General features: G+C 44.6%; 1 protein-coding gene across 2 annotated transcripts in view; it reads right to left on the reverse strand.

Annotated features, from left to right (window-relative positions):
• Positions 1 to 15984: 15984 nt before the first annotated feature.
• LZTFL1 (leucine zipper transcription factor like 1) overlaps positions 15985 to 24066 on the reverse strand; it is a 44718-nt gene continuing 36636 nt past the window's right edge. For both annotated transcript variants that reach the window (XM_053260196.1, XM_053260197.1), the window contains exon 10: positions 15985 to 16992. In XM_053260196.1, the coding sequence (XP_053116171.1) occupies positions 16974 to 16992 (19 nt within the window). In that variant the 3' untranslated portion in view covers positions 15985 to 16973. The remainder of the gene's footprint in view (positions 16993 to 24066) is intronic.

Here is a 24066-nt window from a genome sequence, read left to right on the forward strand (position 1 = left end):
CAAATACAAAGCAATTATGTATAGGTATGTAACTTTTGGCTATTTGTTCTCTAGCTGTTGTCTTTTCTTCTTTTTAAAAATATTCAAAATAATAAACAAGTAATTCTAAGCTGAACTAATGGAGTCTATTTTTTGATTCTTTTACATTATGACTTTTATCAAGGACACCCTCCCATGTACTGTGACAGTAGATTTGTCTCCAACTATCAGCACCTGGAGAAGCTGCTGCCAGTCTGTGAAGACAATACTGAGCTAGATAGACCAATAGCCTGACTCGGTATATGGCAGCTTCCTATGTTCACCTAAGATACAAAGGAGTATTGCCTATACTTTGTGTGGCCACCATATTGGACCAAGCCTCAGATATACAAATACACTTCAGATATGATATTCTGGAACAGAAGCAAGAAACAGAGGTCTCAACCGTGCTCCAGAAAAAAAAAAATATTTTGGCCACTATGATTGAGAAAATAATGAATGTTTTAATAGAGTAATGGATAACTTAGAGTATTTTTCTAGATCACTTTAAGTTACCTCTTTATTCACCTTTTAAGCACTTGGTCTATTCATTATCATTTTGATTTCAGAAGAAACAGCTTCTTACTCACTTCTTATTGCAGGCAAACAAATCCTGTATGCGCCTTTATTGCTGGCTGGTTAGAAAACACAACTAAACCTGAAACTGAAAAGCAGAGCAAAGTGAAGTCCAAAAGGTGGAGTCTAGCCCATAGACTCTAGCCGATAGCAGAAAGTTATATTTACCTCTTCAGGGGTTGTGTTTTTGTTGTTGTTGTTGTTGTTGTTGTTTTTAGGGTCAGTTCAGTAATCATAGGGTCAGGCACTCTTATCCCTGGACCTTGGGGCCCCGGTCCATGGCCTCCAAGGTTCAGTGGGACCTCCAAAGGCCCAGGGGGGCCTCCTGCCACCACCCCACCCCGCCCCTGCAGTGCCGAACTGTAGAGCTGAAAACTTTGATAATCCTAGCCGCCATGTGTGCGGCTGGGGCTGGGTGGGGTGTGAGCCGAGCAGACCTCCCCTAGCCCCGTGGTGGTGGTGGTGGTGGTGGTGGTGGCGGAGGTGGGCAGAGCGTGAGTAGCCGCTGGGCCTGACCTTCCAGCCTAGTGGCCCTTAAGAACTGCGAGGTGCTCTAGCGTGCCTGCGCAGTTAGAATCAAGTGTCACAAGCCCTCAGCTTCATGCCCAGCAGCAACCCAGCTGCCAGACTCAATTAAGGGGATGGTTGATGCTTGTGCCCAGCATCAACCCACCTGTAAGCCCAATTGGAGTGTATACTGAGACGTCATCATTTCTGGCTTCCATATTGTGCAGTGAACCACACAGCCAAGCGGGATGCAGGCTCACTGCTTGCAAGGTGAGCCCGCATACTTCCCAGCTTGTCACCATTCCTAGCATGGGCAGGGGAGGCTCCATGCTAACAACACTGTGCATCAAAGCAGCTGCACCTGACTCCAATACCAGGGATGACTGGCGAGGAGTAGTGGGTGCTCCCCCACCCCAGTATTTCCCACTCGCCCACCCACCAGACTGAAAGTTTACATCAAAGTGTCTGACAATACAGTCATAGTGTATGATGGTCCCATAGCTTGAATTAACTGTTTTAAAAGGCTTCTGGTGTTTCAGGCAGACTTATTCACTCACTCCTCTTTCCAAGAACAACAAGAAGAAACCAGTACAGCCTGGTAGGTAGAAGACTCCTCCAGCCTCTCCAAAGCCAAGCCAACCCCTTAGCTTACTTCCAGGCCAGGGCCATGTGTGCAGGGGATACAGGGTCCTCTCCCTGCAGGTTTCAGCTGGCCTGTTACTGATCTCTCCCCACATGGTCTTGGACAGGAAGAGGAAACTAGCCTGGAAATCAAACTGGAAGGTTTGGCCTAATCTGAAGACAATATGGCTGCTCTCACGTTCAGCCTAACCCAGGCTATGGGCAGCCCAACCTGGGTAAGGCTCATGTGCAGCACCAGGATCCACACAGATCCCAGAGCTGCCGGCCCACCAAACCCTACTTTTAACCCCCAGCCTGAAGGGTGTGAGCGTGCCCTTAACCTCGGCACAGGGATTGTGTGTGTGCTCAGGCTACTTGCAGCCCAAGTGTACACACAGACAGGCACCTAGAGCACCTGTCTCACAGGTGTATCCTGCAATGCACCACCCTTGTAGCACACTACATTGTGGGATATCTGGAGGTCAGGACTCATCATCCTGGCCACTGGAGATCCATGCTACTTGGAGCAGCGCAGATCATCTGGGAACATGAGTCGCGTTTCCAGCAACATTTCTTTGATTGTCTGGGAGGAAGGCAAACTGGACTCTGCCTTCCCCCCGCCAGCTGCCCGCCTGGTCATGTGAATGAGCTTAATATTTTGTAAGAATAATTTGGCCCATTTTCTGATTTGGTTTCATCAAGCAACCTTAATTTATAAGGTAAATACAATAATATCTTTAACTACTTGGCTTCTATAAGTACTTAATGTATAGCAAAATCTCTGCTCCCCTAATAATGCTCTTTACCACCTCTTTGTTTCTGCCTGTACAAGAAGTGGCCACAGCCGAGAAGTAGCAAGCCTGCATCCCTCTTGAGTGCAGGGCTTGCTCCATAGCAAAGCATTATTATTAAGGAGTCAAAATCTAAAAAGAAATGCAAGGGAGAAACAGCCATTGGGGAAATGCCATGCTGGGGTGGGATAGAGATAATTCCTCTTCCTCTACTAAATATTGTTTAAAAGAATTACCACTTCAAAAGGTGCCTCTTTGCCCAGTTAGCAAGGAAAATTCGGCCTCTTAATTATCCCAATGGGGATGTATGAAGCTCCATTATTGACTCTAATTGGGACCTAAATGGTTAGTTATCTATTAAATGGCAATTCTATAAAGCATGAGCTTGTAATGACAAGAAGTTAATAAATGATAGACAATCTCTAAGATAAGAATGCTGTTAGCCATGTGCTAATAACCAAGCTTCTGCCTGAATGGAAAACCAGATAAGCAATAGAGAATAATTTAAGTTAAACATTTCCCCAATTCTTTTTATCCCTCCCCCCCCACCCGAAGTAAATTTAGATTTAATTAAGTAGTGGGCTTGGGAGAAATATAATGGGAAGAAGGTGTGAGCTACACAGATACGATACAATAAAACACACAACTGAATATATGGAGTCAGATGTCATTCAGTGCTGTCCACAGTGACTGAAACCCAACCCTTCTCTGGGTTTCAGAGAGAGGTCTTATCCAGCCCTATCCTCCTCACAACCCGGGACAGCTCTACTGGACGCGAACCCTCAGAAGCAATGCATGCAGCTCAGAATTTTTTTTTTGCCGCACGCACCGCCTCTGCATAAACCTTCAAATGGGCTCTATGCTGTTTCCTGTCACATTCAAGCCGAGTTCTCCTCCACTTGCGCTCCAGTCACCTACCTTGCTGCTTCAGACCCCATAACTCCTCTGTATACCCAGGGACCACTTTTAAAGCAGATCGGAAGGGACGCTTAGGAGTGATCGTGTCTACTGCCTTGGTGAGTTCTCTATTCCAGGTTCCCACCAGGGCATTGACAGAGTTGCTGGCAGGACCAACATCAAAACCCTCCAAGGTTTTTTGGAATCCTACTGGATCCAACAGCCTTCTCGGGCAGACCATCGTAATAGGTCCTCCACCCCTGCAGGGCTGGGTTGTGGCTGTGAAACCAACCTTAACCAGGTAGTGGTCTGTTCATAACAATGGGGAAACCACAGGATCCCACACCCATGGAACACCATGGATCTGAACAAAAGTCCAAATCAAGTGTGTGGCCGGCAACATGAGCTGGTCCTGAAACTAGTTGGGATAGGCCCATAGTTGTCATGGCCGCTATGAACTTCTGAGCCGCACCAGACAAGTCAGCCTCACAATCGATATTGAAGTCACCCAGAACAAAAGTCTGGCTGACTCCAACACCAACCCTGAGACCAGCTCTGTCAGCTCAGTTAGGGAGTTGGTTGGGCAGCGGGGTTGACAGTACACCAACAGAATCCCCAATCTATCCCTATTTGCCAGCCTCAGAAAGACACAATGTAAGTCAACTATCGCACAGGGGATCTGGTAAGGGGAATTATATTCTTATGGACCACAGCCACTCCACCCCCGACACCCACCCACATCCCCTAGTCTGCTCCACAACAGAGTAGCCTGGTGGAAGAAGCTGGGCCCGAACTGGGCTACTAGCTTCCCCCATCCAGGTCTCAGTTATACAAGCCAGGTCGGCTCCCGCATCCATGATCAAGTCATGGATGATTTCGGTCTTATTCTGAACTGACCTGTCATTGCAAAGGAGCAAGACTAGGTTCTGTGGGAAGCTGGAACTGCTCCCCAAGGCCAGAGAGCTGACAGGGCATCCGGAAGTGGAAACAGTAACTAAATTACTGGTTCCAGAAATCTCTCCTCTCATGAGAGTTCTCTGGTCCTAGGATTGTGAGCTGCTGGAAGTAACCAGAAGTAGCAGCTGTGAGTGTGTGCGTGCGCAGCGTTCCGGCACAGCGTTCCGGCACTATTGGAACGGGGCAGCAGGAAGGTATGCTGTCGCCCCAATGGGCTTTTAGCGAATCGTGTGCCAGCAGGGGAATTGCAGCGGGGGAGGAGTGCATCCTCCCCCACCCTTAAAGCCACTCCCTGCTGGCTCTGTGCATATCCCTAGCCTGGATTACCCCTGGTGGCACATATAATGTGAACAGCCTTAGTATATGGCAGCTTCTTTTGAAGTATTAATTATTTTCCTGGTGAGCAGAGAAAGAGCAGACTGGCAACGTCTTGAAACAGCATTGGTTCCCCCAAAGCAACACCCAATCTTGCAGATTCCCTAAGAATGCTTCTGGCAGGTAGCTCCCAGACTTACTTCCCTTTTAGCACTGCATTGGCTATCACTACTTCTTGAGACTCTAAACACAAGCAGTGCGGAGCGCCAGATGGGGTCTGGCGGGGAGAGCAGGCATGACCCGCTCTCCCTGCACATGAGCATTCAGCCCTCCATGGGCGGCCACCCACACCATTACTGGCTCCGTTGTGGACCCAGTAGGAGTGGCAGGGATGGGGGGGCCGCCTGGCCCCTGGAAGCCCCAGAACACCCTGCACAAGTGAGCCATGCTGTGGCAACTAAGAGTCTGAAAAACGGGGTTAGCAAAGCGCTCGCTCTACTAACCTCATTTTGGGGGGGGGGCAATTAGGCGGGCTAGTTGCCGGGAACTGCAAGGCTCCTGGCGGTTCACACGCACAGGGGGAACCAGGCTGGGCTCCCTTAGCCTGGTTTCCTCTACGTGTGTGAATAGCCTCCTTGTGTGGTAGTCCAAAGTTTAATTGCTTGACTGGAGAACTTTTACAACTTCATTTTGCCTAGAGTAGGAACATTAAGTCCATCATCCTGGCTACATTCCAGCGGTCATATTTACACCTTCAGTTTCCTTTGCAATTTCTACAGAGAGGTGGGAGGAATCCAGCTCATTTTCCTGTGCAGATTAATTTTGTCAGTTATCTTGCAGCAGGAATGAGAATGACCTCTCTTAAAACTGAAATACAGCTGTGACCTGGATATAAGCAAGAGATGGAGATGACCTATTAAAATATCCACCTTTAGGACCATGTGTTCTCAATGTCAGCACATTCCCTGAATTATTGCATGGCTTGTGACTAGTGTTGTGCTAAAAAAGCAAGAAAAATGACTGTAGCCACCTGAAAAGGATCAGCCCGCTGTTCATATGTAGTTAAATTAAAGAGAGAAGGAATTTATACACAAAGGGTGTACCACAACTGAATAAACACTCTCTTTGACATGACAACCAAACTAGATATATAAAGAAAGGATTGGTGGAATGCATCTGGGCCTTCCAGTGTAGAGCTGCTTTGGATTACAACAGTGGCATCTACCAGAGAAACAGGGCCAGGAGACTTTTAAGACAGCAGGCTTGTGGTTTACCACAAGGCTTTACTGCAAATTTGGGGCATAACGGATACTCCGACACAGAGAGAGGATTTCTTTTTACCCTGGACATGTTGGGCTAGGTTCCAGTACAGAGGGGAAACCCCAAATCGTATGTGAAGTGTTCTCTGAAATATCGCATGGACTTCAGGGTAAATCTGGCCATTATGTGAACACACACCTACCCTCCCAATGTAATGTGGTAAATAAAGCTGCCATCTGAAAAAGCTCCTGCTTAACTAAAATCTGCAGCCAGTTTAAACATAACTTTCTTCAGTTTTCTCTCCTGCAGTAATTATCACTTGCTCACCCAAATAGCATATGAAAGACTTGAAGATCTTTTTTAGTGTCAATTCCATCACATCCAGTATTTCCTCTATTAGTGCTTTTGGAAGTCAAATGTTGAAGCATCTTTAAAAACAATAACATATACAAGAATACTTGGAGTAGTGTCCTGGGCTTTAATGATTAAACAACATCCAACCTTTATCTCCAAACACAGAGCTAAAGGAATTGTAGTGATTACCAAGAATAAATTTGTAAGGAATAAATTATGAACTAGAGTTATATATGCAACTGGAGGATATTGTCCCTGCAAATTCATCTACAGTGGCAAATAGGAATACTGAAGATGGAGTATCTTCCCAACAAACACATATATTTTAAAGAAGCAGTTTGAGCCAGCATAGCGTAGAGGTTAGAGTGTTGGACTAGGATTGGGAAGACCCGTGAAACTTACTAGGTGACTCTGGGCCAGTCATATATCTCTCAGCCTAACCTACCTCAGAGGGTTCTTGTGAGGATAAAAATAACCATGTACACTGCTCTGAGCTCCTTGGAGGAAGAACAGGATATAAGTGTAATAAATAAAATAAAATAATCCAATGTTTATTATCTACTATAGTCAAGGAGATAGTTCCCTTCCCTCACTTGTCTTATCTCTTCCTTGTTAGACACCAATAGTGTCAGGAATTGTTTAGTTGCTAAATATTTGACTTTTATTTTAGATAATTTGTGCTAACCTTACAGTTCTTTATTGAAAAGTTGAGAGATGTTATTAATAAGTTTAATTCAGTGCTCCATTCCTTTAGGTATGGTGCATCCTATACAAACATGCCACAGTATGAAGCACTGGTCCCATTGCAGGGTTTCTCATTCGCCAAACTGGGAATACAGAAAGCTGCCATGTGGAACCGGCATGGCTTGAAAGTATATTTATTTTTTATTTATTTAACATATTTCTATACCACCCAAAACTCATGTCTCTGGGTGGTTTACAAGAAGAAAACAAACAAAAAGTCAAAACATTAGTTTAAAATTAAATAAATGACAACAGAAAACTGAAAACAGTAGTTAACACAAAATAAATGATATAGTAAAAGTTAAAACATTACAATTTAAATTTTAAAACATTTTAAAACAATATTTAATTAAAAGCTGGGTGAATAAAAGTTGTCAGAGATGGGGAGGCTCTTATTTCAGCAGGGAGTGTGTTCCAAAGCTTTGGGGCAGCAGTGGAGAAGGCCCGTCCCCGAGTAGCCACCAGACAAGCCGGTGGCAACTGCAGACAGACCTCTCCTGATGATCTCATTGAGCAATGGGGTTCATAATGAAGAAGATGTGTTCTCTTTAATACCCAGGGCCCAAGCAATTTAGGGCTTTATAGGTTATAACCAGCACCTTGTATTTTGCCTGGAAACTTATCGGCAGCCAGTGTAGATCTTTCAATACAGGAGTAATATGGTCTCTCCAAAATGACCCAGAGACCAACCTGGCTGCTGCATTCTGTACCAACTGTAGTTTTTGGACTACATACAAGGGCAGCCCCACTTAGAGCACATTGCAGTAATCCAGTTTGGAGGTTACCAGCAGATGTACCACTGTTCTGAGGTCATTTATCTCAAGAAACGGATCCAGCTGGCATATCAGCTGAAGATGAGAGAATGCACTTCTGGCCACTGCCTCAACCTGGGAAACTAGGGAGAGGCTTGGATCCAGAAGTACCTCCAGACTGGGTACCTATTCCTTCCAGGGAAGTGTGACCCCATCCAGAACAGGCAGATCAAACTTCTCCCAAGTTTCGACCCCTGCACAATGTGTAAAGGTAAAGTAAAGTGTGCCATCAAGTCTATTTTGACTCCTGGCACCCACAGAGCCCTGTGGTTTTCTTTGTATTCTTTGGTAGAATACAGGAGAAGGTGAAGGTGTTAGGAGGAGGTGGAGTATTAGTCGCCAATACTCCAGGAGTAGGTGAAGGTGTTGCTGGAGACCACAGCTTTCTTCCACACCATTGCTTCCACACAGTATGAGATGATGCCTTTCAGCATCTTCCTATATCACTGTTGCCCGATATAGTACCAGCGGAGATTCAAACTGGCAACCTTCTGCTTGTTAGTCAAGCATTTCCCCGCTGTGCCAATTGAGTACCTTCGTCTTATCTGGAGTCAGACTCAGTTTGTTATCCCTCATCCAGCCCATTACTGCCTCCAGGAAGGCATTTAGGGAGGTTTATGCCCTCTCCTGATGATGTTGACATGGAGAAGTAGATTTGGGTATCATCGGCATACTGATAACACCCTACACCAAATCTCCTGATGATCTCTCCCAGCGGTTTCATGTAGATGTTAAATAACATCAGAGACAATATGAAGCCCTGAGGGACACCATAAAAAAGTTCAGATTTTGAAGAACAGTCTCCAAGATACACCATCTGGAACCTGCCCAAGAGGTAGAAGTGGATCCACCGCAAAGCAGTGCCTCCCACTCCAAACCCCCTCAGACGCTCCAGAAGGATACTATGGTTGATAGTATCAAAAGCCACCGAGAGGTCCAAATGAGGTGCAACCACTGTGACTAATTCTACTGAATGCCAACTAGACATGAGATGGGGAGATCCATGATCAATTTTTGCTTGCTTGCTTATGCAGTCAGGCCAGATCTTGATTGCAGCCTGTTAATGATGCTGCTCTGGGGTATTGACAAACTACCCTGACTGACTTTTGGGCTTGTGAGGGGAACCAGCGAATCTAAAGTGAGCAGCTCATTATAGAATAAATGTGCACAACGCTTCAGTCTTGGAAATGACTGACAGAGAGTTGGTTCCAATACAATCAGGTTTATTTGAGGGTTTAGGGGTACAGAAGAGAAATTTTGATTAATAAGCAACATAATATTAACTAGAAAAACTAACAAGGCTAATAAATCAAAAGGACTAAATTGAAGCTCACAAAGAGGTGTTTTAGCTTGAAATCTGAATTAAACCCACTCAAGGCTGACCAGAGAAACAGTCTTAGAGAACAGCTTTAGACTTTAAAGGGGAGCAGGAAGAGAGGGGAGCAAGATATTTCAGAGCAGGGATTAGTATACCTCAATTCCTTCTGATGGTGTGTTTGGACACTTCTTGTTTGACTGATGTCGAGGGACCTCTCTCCTCCAGACAGGCAGGGAGGCAGGATGAAGGAGCTGGGACCCATGTATCCCTTGTGGGTCAGGAAGCCAGAAGAAGTCCAAAGGAGGCCTGATCTTAGGATACCAGTTTCTTGCTGCAGCCAAATGTGCTGCACAGATCGGGCCTGGAAACAGGGCTGGTCTGGAGACACAGAGTGGGATGGGCATGAGAGCTCAGGCACAGCAGGGTGGTATAGCTGATAACCAGATGCACAGACATGCAATGAGTGAATCCAGAGAAAAGACACACTGCTTGATGGTCTTGAGGAGAGACAGAAGCTACATCTTGCCCTGGAGCCAAATGTTGATGACACCTTTCTGCTGAAAAGGGTGACATCCATGATGGACAAAAGACTACATTTTGTCCTGTTCAAACTTTGGTGGGTGTGCTCTAGCAGCACAATGAAGTGAGTAGATCTGTGAAACCTGTGCTGGGCACATTAGGGCTTATCTCATGTGGCTAAGACCTTGATAGGTGCTGGAATGTTTTAACAAGTATATCTTGGGTAACCCATTAACGCTTATGTTAGAAAGAGATGAACCTGTTACCTCTTATTTATTCCTTCCTGTGATAAGCTCGAAGATAATCCCATGTGCCAACACAGAGGGGAGTATCTGGCCATTCTTGTTGGAAGATTAGTGCTTAATTAACTTGTGTCTACTTTGGCTTCCTCACCTGTGCTGAAATCAGAGAGGAGAGCAGAGGAATAGGCCTCTTTCAGTCGGGAGTTAGATTTGACCTGGAGTTACCTTCCCCATGCTTCCTGCCAAATGACATACCCTCGTGAGTTAGCTCATGTAAGCAAATGGTGAGCCCACGATCCTGTGAGTTCAGGGAGACAAAATAGAAACTACAAGTCTGTAACTCCAAATCAGGTGTAAGGGTGCTCCTGGAAGTCCCCAGATAGGCTATCTTGCTAACAAGCCACAGCACTGAGAGAGGCATTTCAACTCTTTCCCCCACAACATTGTACTGATCCAAATTGCCCTGGCCATCCCCACAAATGTGTCATGAGAATTGTTTGAGTAAAGACAACATGATCCTGGTTGGGTTTTTTGGTGTGTTTTTTTTTTAAATGATGTACTAAGAATGTGGGTGTGAGTATATAGTATTGGAGTATACAACATTTCAGAAAAATTCCCTCAAGTGCTGAGGAACATACTGATTCGTTAAGATCCTGCCAACCTGCACTACTTCCAAGCCAATTAATGTTCAGATGGGGTCCTGCTACACCAATGGCTGATTTTGTCATAGTTAGCAAAGCCAATGTGAAGCAGCTTAAGTTTTTTTCTGACAAGAAACAAGCTTCACTTCATAAGCGCGCGCGCACACACACACACACACACACACACACTTTCCCCTACAGCAGCATAGCCCTATTAATGCTGTTTACATTTTTTGTTTCAAGTATAGTCAAGGAATTCACTTTGCTCTGTGGTGCATTACTGGGATTCCCCCCTCCCCACTGTGTGTCTGCAGCCACGGCAGACACATGATCACCTAGAGAACCTGGGCTAAGAGGTGGGCTACTTAAGAGGACTTACTGCTGCAAGGCTCCCAGCGGTTCTCACAAGCAGCAAAAACCAGGCTAGGGAAGACCAGCCTGGTTTTCGCTTTTCGAGAGAATAGCTACATTGTATGCTGGCCAAGGAAGGAATTGCTCAATGACTTTGGGGCACAAGTCTAGGTGGCAGTGGTGCCCTACACACTCTATGGGGCTTCCTGCTGCTCAGCACTCATGACCCCAGGTCCTTGGCAGTGGGTGTTGCTGGGCTAGACTAGTGGTGTGCACAGACCAGTCCGGGGCCATAGAAAAGGCCTCCGGACCGGTCCGGAATTCCGGTGGTTCGGCAGGGACAGAGTGTGAATTTAAGGGGGGGGGCAGTAGTACTTTACCCCCACCACCACTCTTTCCCCTCCGGCGCTAGAGTTGGCAAAAACGTTCTTGGGGCGGCAGAGTTCCTCCCTGGTACCCCTGCCCCCGTCATTGTCTCTGTAAGGGTTAAACTAGAAAGAGCTGGCGGCGCGCATGCACAGCACACACATGCCAGCGGCGGAGACAAGCGCACGCGCCGCGAAGGGCACATGCGTGCCGCCAGCTCTTTCTAGTTTAACCCTTACAGAGACGACGATGGGGGCAGGGGCGGCAGGGAGGAACTCTGCCGCCCCAAGAATGTTTTTGCCAACTCCAGCGCCGGAGGGGGAAGAGCAGCGGGGGGTGGGGTTAAGTACTACCGCCCCCCCTTAAAGACATACTCCCCCCCAGTGCCAGACCACGCTTCTGTGGTTCCGTGCACATCCCTAGGCTAGACCACTCCTGTTTAACCATATTGCTGAAAAATTCTTGTGAGGGTAACAGCTGTAACCCCAGAATGTGTATGGCCTTATTCAACAACAGGGCAAAATCATCAGAGTTAAATTATCTTGAGAAATGGAGGAAGATGTGGATAGCCTTAAGTTTGCATTTTCCTTTCTTTACCTGTTGGACAGATTGAGCAATCGTGTCCTTAAACTAAGCCTGCCAGACTGGTGGGACAGCACTTTCGATAAGCTGCAGGGATTGGAGGTGTGGTCAGTCAAATATATGGGACATACTGTAGGGGGCGCTTGGTCCAGGTCTCACTGGCTATGTGTAGCCTTCTGATGTGATGGGATGCAATGAATCATGGGTTGGATGCTCCCTGTTCCCCCGGTCCTCTGAAAGTCTTCCGTGGTGCTTGGGAATGCTGGGCTTGCATGCTTCTCCTTGCGTGTTCTGCCTCCTGATGGGACTGTGAAGGCCGAGATGGAGCCGCTCCTACCCCCATGGCACAGCCTTGCCATTTTATCACTCTTGAGGCCTGGGGTTTGAATGTCATTTGTGGCCTTGTGATGCTGACCCACTGGCCTGGCTGGGACAGTAGTTGGCATTGTTGGGGATGAGATCCCTACATCTGTGGGAAGATTAGGTAGCATTGCAGGGAGACTTTCCGGGATCATGGGTGCTGCTGCTGCAGAACTTCTGGACCCAATCAGAGGCAGCACCCCGCATAATATCTTGTTGTGCCCAATCCACTCAACAGGTCTTGCAGCCTACAGGCAGGAGACCTGGAGTATTCTCCTTGCCATTTCCCATGCTCGAATAAACAGGTGATGGTGAGGACCGAGAAGTGCTTGATGTGCTGTTGCCAGGGAGAAGTCTAGATTGAAATTGAGCACCTGTTTTTCTTTTCAGCACGAGAATGTTGCAGATCTTAGGTCTGGGCCTCTGTGTGTTTGAAGGCAGTACTCACAGAGAGAAAGGCAAAGATAGAATTCAAAGGTGCTGGGTTTTGTTTTGTTTTTTGAGAGAGAGAGAGAGAGAATAATACAATAAGAAAATAAGTGATGGTTGTAGAAAAAGTAAGTAAAAAGTAAGAAGAGCAAGGCTTTAGAGGAGAGAGAAAAAGGTTGTCTCTGGAACTGGATGCAGGACTAACGGAACTGGGAGATGTTATCCTTTCCAGGCTTTTAAAGCTTTGCTAGCTATTTAGCATAGTCCTGCCTCTGGATCACATGGGAAGGATAACTCGCATGAAATGTCCTCATCCAGCAGCAGAGAAACCTCCATTTTCCAAGGTAATGTGCTTCTGAATATCAATTGGGCAGGGAGGGAAAAACAGCAGCAAAGACTTCTTGTCTTCAAATCATGCTTGTGGGCTTCTTGGAAGGATCAGGCTGGAACAGGGTGTGGGAATAATTAGGTCCATTGTTGGGTCCCACAGGTCTCTTATGTTTTCACTTGATACATAACCTTTGCTTTAATTATTTAATTAGGGTTTAATTTAATTTTAATTTAATTAATTTTAGTTTAATTTCATGACAGCTTTTCTTCCTTCATTTCCCCAGCAACTGTCATCACCTATTGCTTCCCAGAAAATTCATAGGAAACACTTGTCACAAGTGCACTCTTTCTTTAAACATGTGGGTGGAAAGAACTTTGAAATCTATAACTACATATTTATATTGAAAAATAAGTCATTTCACTTTTACATTAACACCATGGTGGGTCAACTCAACAACGTAGATTTCTACCTTCTAAACTTGTAGGAGCCCATATTTTCACCCTACTATATGCAGATGATGCAGCAATACTCTCAAGGACTCCCATTGTCCTTAAACATGCATTGAGGGGCTTAGCACAGTATTGCAAGGAAGATCTGCTGGAACTTAATTATCATAAAACCAAAATTATAGCCTTTCCTAAAAGGCTCAAGATCCACACTTGGTCTATAGAAGGGCACAAGATTGAACAGATTCCTTGTTTTAAATAGCTGGGGATAGTTCTGCACTCCACTGGCACTAGGAAGATACATGGGGACTATGCAGCATTAAATGCACAGAGGAGTACCTCCACTATTCTTAAGTTTCTCCGGACAAGAGGTGGCCATTATATACCCGCAGTGCTTAAATTGTATGAAGCCAAGCTACTAGCACAGCTACTATACAGTGCCCAGCTGGGCTCCTTCCCCAACTTCACCCAATTGGAGCATGTGCAATCAAAGTTCCTAAGAGCAGCCCTTCAAGACCAAGGTGTGTCTCTAATGCCACCTTGTGACTGGAGACAGGCTTGATGAAAGTGGAGGCAAGTGTCTGGATGACCATACTTAACTATTGGCTTAGAATTTCTCTGTCCCTTAAGCCTTGCCCCCCCTAACCCTGAGCGATGACTTCCAATCCATTTGAAAACAGTCAATTATGACTAAAATATTGTCCCTGGGCCTATCCCCACCTCTCTTAGTTAACATGGGCTATAATCCGGCCAAGGCACTTATCAAATAGCATATTACAGACATAGAGCAACAATCTGATATAGGCAAGGCCCCGAACTTCCACATCAGTGAAGGAGTCAGGTGTACTACCTCTCCTATGGCATACCTAACACAAGTGGAAGTCCCAAAGCACAGGAGGGCCTTCACGCTGGTGCGTTGCCATGTTCTTCCCTCAGCTGTACTTGAGGGACGTTATAGAAAGATTTCACTCCAGGAACGTCAATGCCCCTCCGACTCAGGGCAAGTAGAAATAACAGGGCATATCCTCCTTCAGTGTTTGTATTACAGGGACATTAGTGCCACCTTCATTCTACTCTTACTACATAACTATCCTGATCATATGAACCAATTTTACACCTCTTTCTGATAGCAACCCCACCACTACTTACAGTGTTGCCAGGTTCTGCGTGGCAGTGATTAAAATGCGGCAGATGATTACCTCCTGTTCATGCCCAGAGCACACCTCTGCCTGCTGCCTCAGAGCGTTTAATGGTAGCCCAGCGTTCGTACAGTTCTATAGTCCCACAGCTTCTCAGTTTTTTACCTTGCCCCAAACTGATAAAACTCTTATGTATGATTTTATATGTTTCCACATTTTGCATATAACTTTTTAATGCATTCTTGCTTCTCTTTTATGTTTTTAAAATGTTTTTATGATGCCTTTTATAAATATTTGTACCCATCTTTTTATCATTATTAATTGCCGTAAACTGCAATTTTGCGTGACTTTATATGCCTCCATTTTTTTCATTTAAATTTTTAATGTATTCTTGCTTCTCTCTTTTTTGCTTTTTTAAATGATGCTTTTATGATGCCCAAACAAATATTTGTACCAATTTTTACCATTATTAACTATTGTTAACTGCATTTCATTTAACTACTGCAGGGTCATTTAGTTTGCTGTCTTGCTTTGTCTTAGACAGCCATAGTTTTATTTTAAATTTTACTTCTATTTCTGATCCTTATGGTCTTTTATCATAGTCTTTCATTATATGCTTGTATTGTGCACCCCAAGGCTTTAAATATCTATTTTTACTTTTAATATGTAATATGAAATCACCCCTTATACTTTATGCTGGTCTATCACCATAATAAAGATTGATTGATTGATTAAACATGTGGATGGAAATCTATAACTACATATTTATATTGAAAAATAAGTCATTTCAGTAAAACTGGCTAATGTGGTTGTAGTTCTCTCATCCACAGTTCAGGTTGAAGTTTGAGCAAGAACATGCACAGTTTTAGAATTTAGCTCATTATTTATTGCCACTAAATAATGAACTATGCTTATTCAGAAAGCATACGCATCCCAAAAGTGGACCCAAATGTACCATACTCACAAACATCCTTCTCCCCACTTCCACTTGTTGGTGTTGTGAAGAAGTGTCTGTTGAAGGCTGATACTATGAAGACCAGTTTAGAGATCCTACAACCTGTATTGGTCCACATTCCTTCCCATACATCCTATGCCTTAGTCTCCTGTCCCTATAGCCATTCTGTTTTGCCTTCTACCTATATAGCCCTGGACAAATTTTTGCAAAAATCTAGGTACCGCAATTGATAATTATACACACATATGCATGATTTAAACAATCAGTATTAGTACCTAGATCAGTAGATTAGTACAGGTTTAGATCCCAACTAGATATAGCCTTTAAAAAACTGGGTACGATCAAGGGAGATAGCTTTCTGTTGGCACAAATTTAAAAGAAAAATCTTTCTAAGGGACAAAAGAACTTGCCGAAGCACATTTCCTGTAAAGAAGCCACATAACTGAAGCCGACTTTTTCAATAAACATCTTAATTAAGAACATTATAACATATATATGAATATATAATAAAGAGAATTAAAAAAACGTCATGACACCAACTGGCAAAAACATAGAAGCTGGAATACAAGAATTAAAACTGGTCCGCAGTTGGACAACTGAGATTGCCTAGGGAAATGAAGCAATCTCTCCAAATTAACATATTCCATAAATAAAAGTTGTTTCATTTGGTCTCATCTAGCTGCGTGTCACTTGGGAATTTTGTAGCAAGACATTTTTTGTTTCATTACTGAGAACTACTTTTAAAACGTAATGTGTATTGCTGAGACATAAGGGGAGAATCTAACATGACTGCCTATAGTACAGAACTTATCATTTCAGTGTGGTCTGCCAAGTGTATCTGATCAAGTTGTCACTGAGATAGATGAAGTGCATGCAGGGCTGCACGTTAATACCTTACATTTGTACTGTGATAAAATGCTTTCACTTAAGCCAGAACAAATTCAGTAAGACATGTAAGACACCTTTCCCCCACTTTTTTGGCTAGTTAATCAACATTTGAATATCAGAGTGTTTTTGTCTTTTAACAAACAACAAACCAGATTGGTTCATTACTCTTTAACATAGAACTTCTACTGAAAATTAGTGAGCTAATAATGTTTATACTAAATATCAGATGTTAATAAACATATTATATTAGAGAATCAGATTACTGATTCCCACTCGCCCCCCTCCTGCAGTTCTTTTTTACATAAACTCTCTGTTTTACAAAGCACTGGCCAATAATTCTGTGCTTGCGATTTTCCAAAGAATAAACACAGAAATGAAGCTATGCCCTTTTCTTCTCTTGTAGTTCTCAGTTGTGACTTCCTAATAGTAAAAGGTAATTTCTGAACACAAAGCGGGAAACTAATGTTTGCTACATATTGAAAATATAACCTCTATTTCAAAACCTTCAGCATTTTTTGAGGCAGTTTCTTGAAAGAGTTAATGTTCTTCAAATCTTAATCATCTGGTTCATATCTAAGAGAAAAGAAATATTTAAAAAAGGATTAAAATATAACAATGGAATTACCGATTTGAAATCTGCAAGCAACATTTTGAGTCTGTGAACCCTTTGTGGATAGTGAACCTTATTTTTTAATCATTATTTCTATGTAAACTACTTCGAGAACTTTTCTGTTGAAAAGCAGTGTGTACATATGTGTGTGTGTACACACACACACACACACACACACACACACACACACACACACAAATAGTTGTCTTATTTTAAGATTGTACTGCATAGGATATTACCAGTTATCTACAGTTTATGAAGAAGTCTGAGATTTTCCATTATCATTCTGGAGGAAGATAAACAGCGACAGTACCCAGTAATGAGTATGGCTGGAAGTAGCATGCTTGCTACTCATAGCTGCCAAAGTCAATCAATATCAATCAATATCTTTATTGTGGTCTTTGACCAGCATAAGGCAAAGAAACTGCCATCAGATTAAAACTATAAAATTATAGTTTTAAAGCAGTCAGTGCCCATGAGGGCTGTGAAGACAGTGACTATAGCATACTAAAATCATATTGCTATAAAACGAAGAACTATGAAACACTATGAAATTGGTTAAAAATTTAAAATGTGATAAGGTAAAACATAGAAGCTAAGAGATTAACAGCTATATTACTAAAAGCAGCCTGTGTATATGAAGACAGTTTGAAAGTGATACCATAAAAGCCAGAATATTGCTGTAAACTAAGATCCATTTTAAAAACACATTATAAAACTAGGATTAAATTTTAAGATAAAATTGAGATAAGAACTGTAGGACTTGGGAGCAGGAGGTTAGAGGTATCGGTGTCAGGCCCGATTAACTCCTGTCAGCGGTCAGGTCCTGGTGAATTTTGCATGCTGCTGTGCAGAACTTAACATTATGTTATGAGGGGGTTTTATTAAGAGGGTAGTAATGATACGTGGGACTGGCTTGTGCAGCCTGGCAACCCTGTAAATAGTGGGAGAATGAAAGCATTGTGGATGTCTCAATTAAAAAGGCAGTGAAGTAGGATGTGCTTGGTGCTTTCAACTTGCCTAGCATCGCTGGGGCACAAGAGTTCTGGGAAGGGGATCTTCCAAGATCTTCCATGTAAAATGGCTGAAGGGAGGGTGCTGCAATGGGCCAAGGTGAAAGCTCTTCTGTGGTTAGGACATCCAGCTGCGTAAGATATGCAGTGGGTGACACTATATACCATAGGCTTTCCGTGGTGGAGAGGTTTGGGGCCCTGCCTAAGTCAGTTTGGTGCTCTGTATGCATTATGTGCTGTTTAAGAAATGTCCTGGCCCGCTCATATCCCAGGGAAAGTAGGTGGGGCGGGCAGAGACAAAGTGATGATAGTTTTGTGAACAGAGTTCGCTTCCATGTAGATTGGTATCCATCTTCCAGCGTTAGGGGGGCTAGGTCTGTTGGGAAAGAGGATAACCGTAGCCAGAAACTATGGACAGCCATACTCTGGCCTCCACTTTCACCAGGCCTGTCTCCAACCTTAGACTGGCATTGGAGACATAACAGGGTACCTGAAATACTGCTCTTAGGAATTTGGACTGGACGAGCTCCAAGGCACCAATGTTGGAGGAGTCTAGCTGCGCTTTGTAGAGAAGTTGCACCAGCGACTTGGCCTCAAATAGTGCAGGTATGTAGTAGTCTCCTTTTGACCAAAAGAATTTTAGGATGGCTGCACTGCTCCTCTGGGCATTTTGAGCAGCATAGCTGCTGTGGACCTCCCTAGTGCCAGATGAACGAAAGACCACCACCAGGTGTTTAAAGAATGAGACTTGCTCAACTGTTTTCCCATTTATGCACCAGGAGTATGACTTTGGTCTCTGGGCAAAGGCCATGATTTTGGTTTTGTGGTAGTTTAATTCCAGGTCGTCTTCCTTACGGTAACAAGCAAGGGTCCCCAGAGCTTTTCTAAGTCCTATGGGGGTCCTGGAGAGAATTGTGGCACTGTCTACATAAAACAGAATAGAAATGTGTTTCTCTGCCAGTTGGGGTGGTGGTGAAAGTCCAGGTTATTCAAGTGACCCACCATGGTGTTTATACAGAAGTTGAATAGGAGTGAGGCAAGTATGAAGCCTTGTTTGATGCCCTTACAGGTGGGGATGGTGCTTGACAGATGACCTTGGGAGCTGTATCTGACATTCAGGGACATGCCATCATGGAGGATACAAATGAGAGATAGAAAGCGCTGGTCGATGGTAGAAGCTTCTAGCTTTTCCCACAATTTGTCTAGAAAGATGGAGTCAAATGCAGACTTGAGGTCTATGAAGGCTGCATACAGGGAGACTGTGTTGTGAGTGGAGTATTTCTTAGTTAGGTGCTGAAGAATTAGGCAGTGGTCAATGGTGGATCATCTCTCCCTGAAACTGGCTTGTTCCTCTGATAGGAGGTTTTCTTGTTCCAGCCAGTCTCTGAGTTTCCAACATAGGTGTCTGGAGTAGAGCTTGTTTATAATGCTGAGCAGGCTGATGGATCTATAGTTTGTTGGGTTGTCCCTCCTACCTTTCTTGAAGATGGGCACAATACTGCTAGCCTCCAGTCCCTAGGGATAGGACTTTTTGTCAATGAATGTCAACAGCGAGGCCAGAATGGAGCCCACCATGCTGAGTTGTTTTTTTATTAGCTCGGGGGGGGGGGGGATTAGATAGTCACATGGGGCCTTCCCAGGTCTTAGTTAAGAGATTAGATCCATTACCTCTGCTGACGTTACCGGCAGCCAGGTCCTCTATGGCTTGCCAGGGGCATCCAAGGTCCCATGTTTCGTCTCTGTAAAGTTAATGGCACAGCAGGGAAATGACTTGACTAGCAAGCCAGAGGTTGTCAGTTCGAATCCTCGCTGGTATGTTTCCCAGACTATGGGAAACACCTACATCGGGCAGCAGCAATATAGGAAGATGCTGAAAGGCATCATCTCATACTGCGCGGGAGATGGCAACGGTAAACCCCTCCTGTATTCTCTGTGGTCGCCAGGAGTCAACATCGACCCGACAGCACAGTTTACTTTTACAGTTAACAAAAGTGCCTTTCCCATACCTCTGGTGGAATACAGCTGTCCAGATGTGTCAGGCCATACCTGGGGTGATCAGCAGAGATGTGCCAGAAGGGGCAGAGTCATTGGTTCTGACTGCTTGGATGAGACATGACCAGGAGTCTTTCATCTATTTTCTTGTGTTTGAGTAGTTGTTTGTATTGCCTCTTTTGTTTAAGCAGGTCCTGTGCAGTTGTTGGTCCTATGTTGGTTTTATAGGCACCGTAATTGGCAATGAGCATAGTTTTTTCCTTCAAAATATTCTAGGTCAAACCATGGTTTGGAGCTGTGCAAGCATTGTTTGGGGTGAGCAGTGTTTTCATGAGTAAGTTGCTTTTGTAATTCCTGCACTAGGTTGCTATAGCCCTCTAGGATTGAGGTGAATTGTTCCATCATTGCTTTGTCCAGTTGGGGAGACTAATGTGGCAGGCTCTTTCTACTGGTAGAATTTGTGGCTGATATAGTGCCTCAGTGCGGTGCTGCTGGACAAAGGGTTTTAGGTGTAGAGAGACTGGGAAGTGATCACTGTCAAATTGGAGGATGACCTCAAAGCAGTCTGCAAATTGGAGCAGGTTTCAGGAGACAATTACATAGTTAATGGCACTCGTTTTGGTTCCAGCCCACAGGGTGAATTTGGTGGGGCAGTCATTTTCAAGGGAGCTATTAAAGATGCAGAGGTTAAATCTGTTAGCCATTTTGGGCCAAACAGTGTCCTGAATAATTTGGCTTCTTGTCCTTAGAGTAGTGTGTGAGGGGGAGAGCATCTGCTTCAGGTTTAGGTGGGTAACACTGATCGTGTGCGTACAGAGTATCATTGTCAGGGTCTAATCTGGCATTAAGATCCCCATTTACCACTGTATACGCATTGGGGAATGTAGAAAGGTCAGTTAAATAGCTTTTCAGTTCAGAGCACAGTTTCCTGACCTGGATTTCCGCATCAGTGAAGGTAAGTAGATGTTGATTACTAGCAGGGTACAGTGTCTGAAGTGGATTGTTGCAGCCATGGCATGTTGTTTAAATTAGGAGAGTCTTACTGACGTAGCACACAGGATGAGAGAGAAAAAACACTTCCAGTCCACCTTTAGGTCTGTCTCCTCCCACACTGGCTTCTACTCCCAATGAGTATGCACTGAAGTCATTGAGTGCGAGGTCTTCGGGTATCCAGGTTTCCTGCACCATTGTGATGTCATGTTTGGAGAGGAAGTCTATGAAGGATATGTCCTTGCAGCTGGAGTGCCAACATGCCACGTTCCAGGTCAGAATGGAGACCTTATGCTGGTCTTTGTAACATCAGTCTATGGTTTTATTAGTGTGTGCCAGTGTATAAGTTCTCAGAGGGGTATCCTGAGGAGTGATAGGTTAAGTGCACAGGGCCGCAGAATCAGAGTGGCTAGTTTCTGATGCGGTTGGCTCAAGGCGGTACTCCATATGGAACAATGGTCAGATGCTGCTCATGTGGCTCCTCCAGTGCTCCAGGAGATGCATTGGGCAGCTGCAGCTCTGGCGATTGTGATGATGGGCATGCTGCACCATTTTCTTTCTTTCTTTTTTGCTGTGGGATCCTTATGGGGAGTTTGATGCGGATGACTCCAGTGGGCTTGCAGGGGTTGCATCTTGGAAGTGTGTGGATAGTGTGGCGGCCACTTTCTTTGAAGCTGCCATATCTTTGTCTTGTAGCAGTGAAGGATATGTTGTACATGCATCCCTGTCCCTTGATCCTCCAGGGTTTGCACACGGCAACTGCAGCCCTTGAGTTAGTGCATATGATGTGTGTGTCCCTAACCCTAACCCCTGCTAACTGAGCAAAGAGGCTTTTTTAAAAAAAGTGATGATTTTCTTTACTTAGCAGAGGGAGAGTAACTGGCCCTATACAACCCCAGCACAGCATCCCTCCAGTGCTGGTGTCAACCTTATGTTTCTTTTTAGATTGTGAGCCCTTTGGGGACAGGGGACCATCTTATTTATGTATTATTTATTTTTCTATGTAAATTGCTTTGAGAACTTTGGTTGAATGGTGGTATATAAATATCCGTAGTAGTAGTAGTAGCAGTAGTCCCTTCCTTTAGGGTTGTTGTATCTATGTAATCTGCCTTAGGCTCTTCAGCACTGGGGAGGGGGAGCGCCCATGGAGGTATTATAAGATGGGACTGGGCAAGCTTAGAGGTTACCCCACTCCTTTGATTGGTCCGCACTACTGGGGTGGGTGGGCTCAGTGATATCCATTTCACTGTCCCTGGCCTCTTGAGTCAGATTCAGGGTTAGAGTCAGAATTAAAGTCGGAGGAGTGAACTGACATTTTCCTCCTTGGTCTGGATATGATGGTAGTCTTGGAGAATGAGTTGGCAAGGGCCTCAGCAATAGGACTATTGACTCCTTCTGGAACAGCCTGAAGAAGGTGGATATCCATATTGCTCTCTGAAAGTTCAGAGTCTGAGTGGAGGAGAAGAGTTGTCAATGGCTGTACTTGTTTTTGAGCAGCTGCGAGTAGTTTTTTAAGTTCAGCAAGGGCTGTGTCTACAGACTGGTAATCTTCACTCTTTCCAGGCCATAATCTGCTGTGACTGTTGGACTTCAGCAAGGCCATTTGTGAGATGTTTACTAAGGACTGAGCTCATTTCCGTGGAGACGTTATCTACAAGGTCATTTTCTAAAAGGAACAGTTTTGCTCCTAACTTTCCCTGCAATTAGAGGCAGTATGGTGCAGTCCTTAAACACTCTGGTGGTTCTTTTATTGCATTTATGGAAAAGATCCCCCCCCCCCCGCCAACCATCCAAATGAGCTTAAGTGGAAGGGTAGATTGGCTAAAGGTGAGCAGAATTCTCTCTCTCTGGACAGCTAGGCAGGAACTGAAACAAGTCCAGGTCTACAAATTTGGGGTGACAGTTTAGAAGAAGATTCAGGGAATTTATTATTATTTTGCGGGATGACCAACGCTGAACTTTAATGTAATTCATTGCTATTTGTAGCAGCACCTGGGCAGTTTGGAATACATGCAGTGAAGTGAGTTGTATTTGGCAGCCCTTAATGCTTCCTCTGTGAAGTTTTGACAGAGGTCCTGTCAGGAGCTGAAGGAGGAGCTTCCTGGACACTGCCGGGAGCTGTTTTATGGGTTACAAATGCATCAAAGACATGCCTGAGCTTATCTATCTTTGCTAAAATGTTGTTTAGGTGCTCCAAACTTTGAATGAGTTTTTGTGGTTAGGAGACAGGTGGAGCCCAAATATTCTGAAAGGGGTTCACGGGCATGTCATGGGGGTGTCATCTGGCTCTCTGTTCTCCTCACTGCTCCAGGGGTTTTTCTGGGCTGGAGTTCTTAGATGGCAAGGAAGATGCCTGGTGTAATGCAGTTATCCTGTCAGCAGGCTCCTTTAGAGGGTAAGGGAGGGTTCTCTGTGACCAGGGCCGCAAATTTGTTCTTAGTAAGGATTGCAAAAGATGTTCTCACAGCTCCGTTTGCTTTGTTGGTGGGGAGGAAGGAGTAAATTCTCATCTGCTTCCCCTAGGCTGGATGATGACCTTCTCTCTCCCTCTTAGATGTACCCGTTGCTAATCCCATGTGTGGCAGCTCTTGTGAGAGTTCACAAGCAGAAGCACCGTGGTGATTGGGCAGTGGGGGTTCCATATGCAGATAAGGAGGAGGAGCCTGTGATGGTAAAGGTCAGTTGGAATACAACTCTTACTGGTCAGAAGATGTTCTTGATTGTAGAAGAGAGGAATCTATATATATATATACAAGGACAGCAGGCAGAGGTCTGAAGAGAGGGGTTGTGGGGGAGGAAAGAGCTCCTTCAGGAGAAGGAGGCTGCCGTTGTGTGAATTAGATGAGGAAACAATATGAACAAAATCTATTAACTCAGGAAGGGAGGGAGGGAGAGAGAGAGAGAGAGAGAAAGAAAGAAAGAAAGAAAAGAAAGGAGGGGAAGAAAGACAGAAGGGAAGAGTGAGTGGAGGAGAGAGAGGAAATAAAGAAGGGAGGGGAAGAGAAAAAGAATGAAGGGCGAGGGATGGGCCCAAGCCTGTCA

Source organism: Hemicordylus capensis, chromosome 6, assembly GCF_027244095.1.
Source record: "Hemicordylus capensis ecotype Gifberg chromosome 6, rHemCap1.1.pri, whole genome shotgun sequence".
NCBI classification, from domain to species: domain Eukaryota; kingdom Metazoa; phylum Chordata; class Lepidosauria; order Squamata; family Cordylidae; genus Hemicordylus; species Hemicordylus capensis.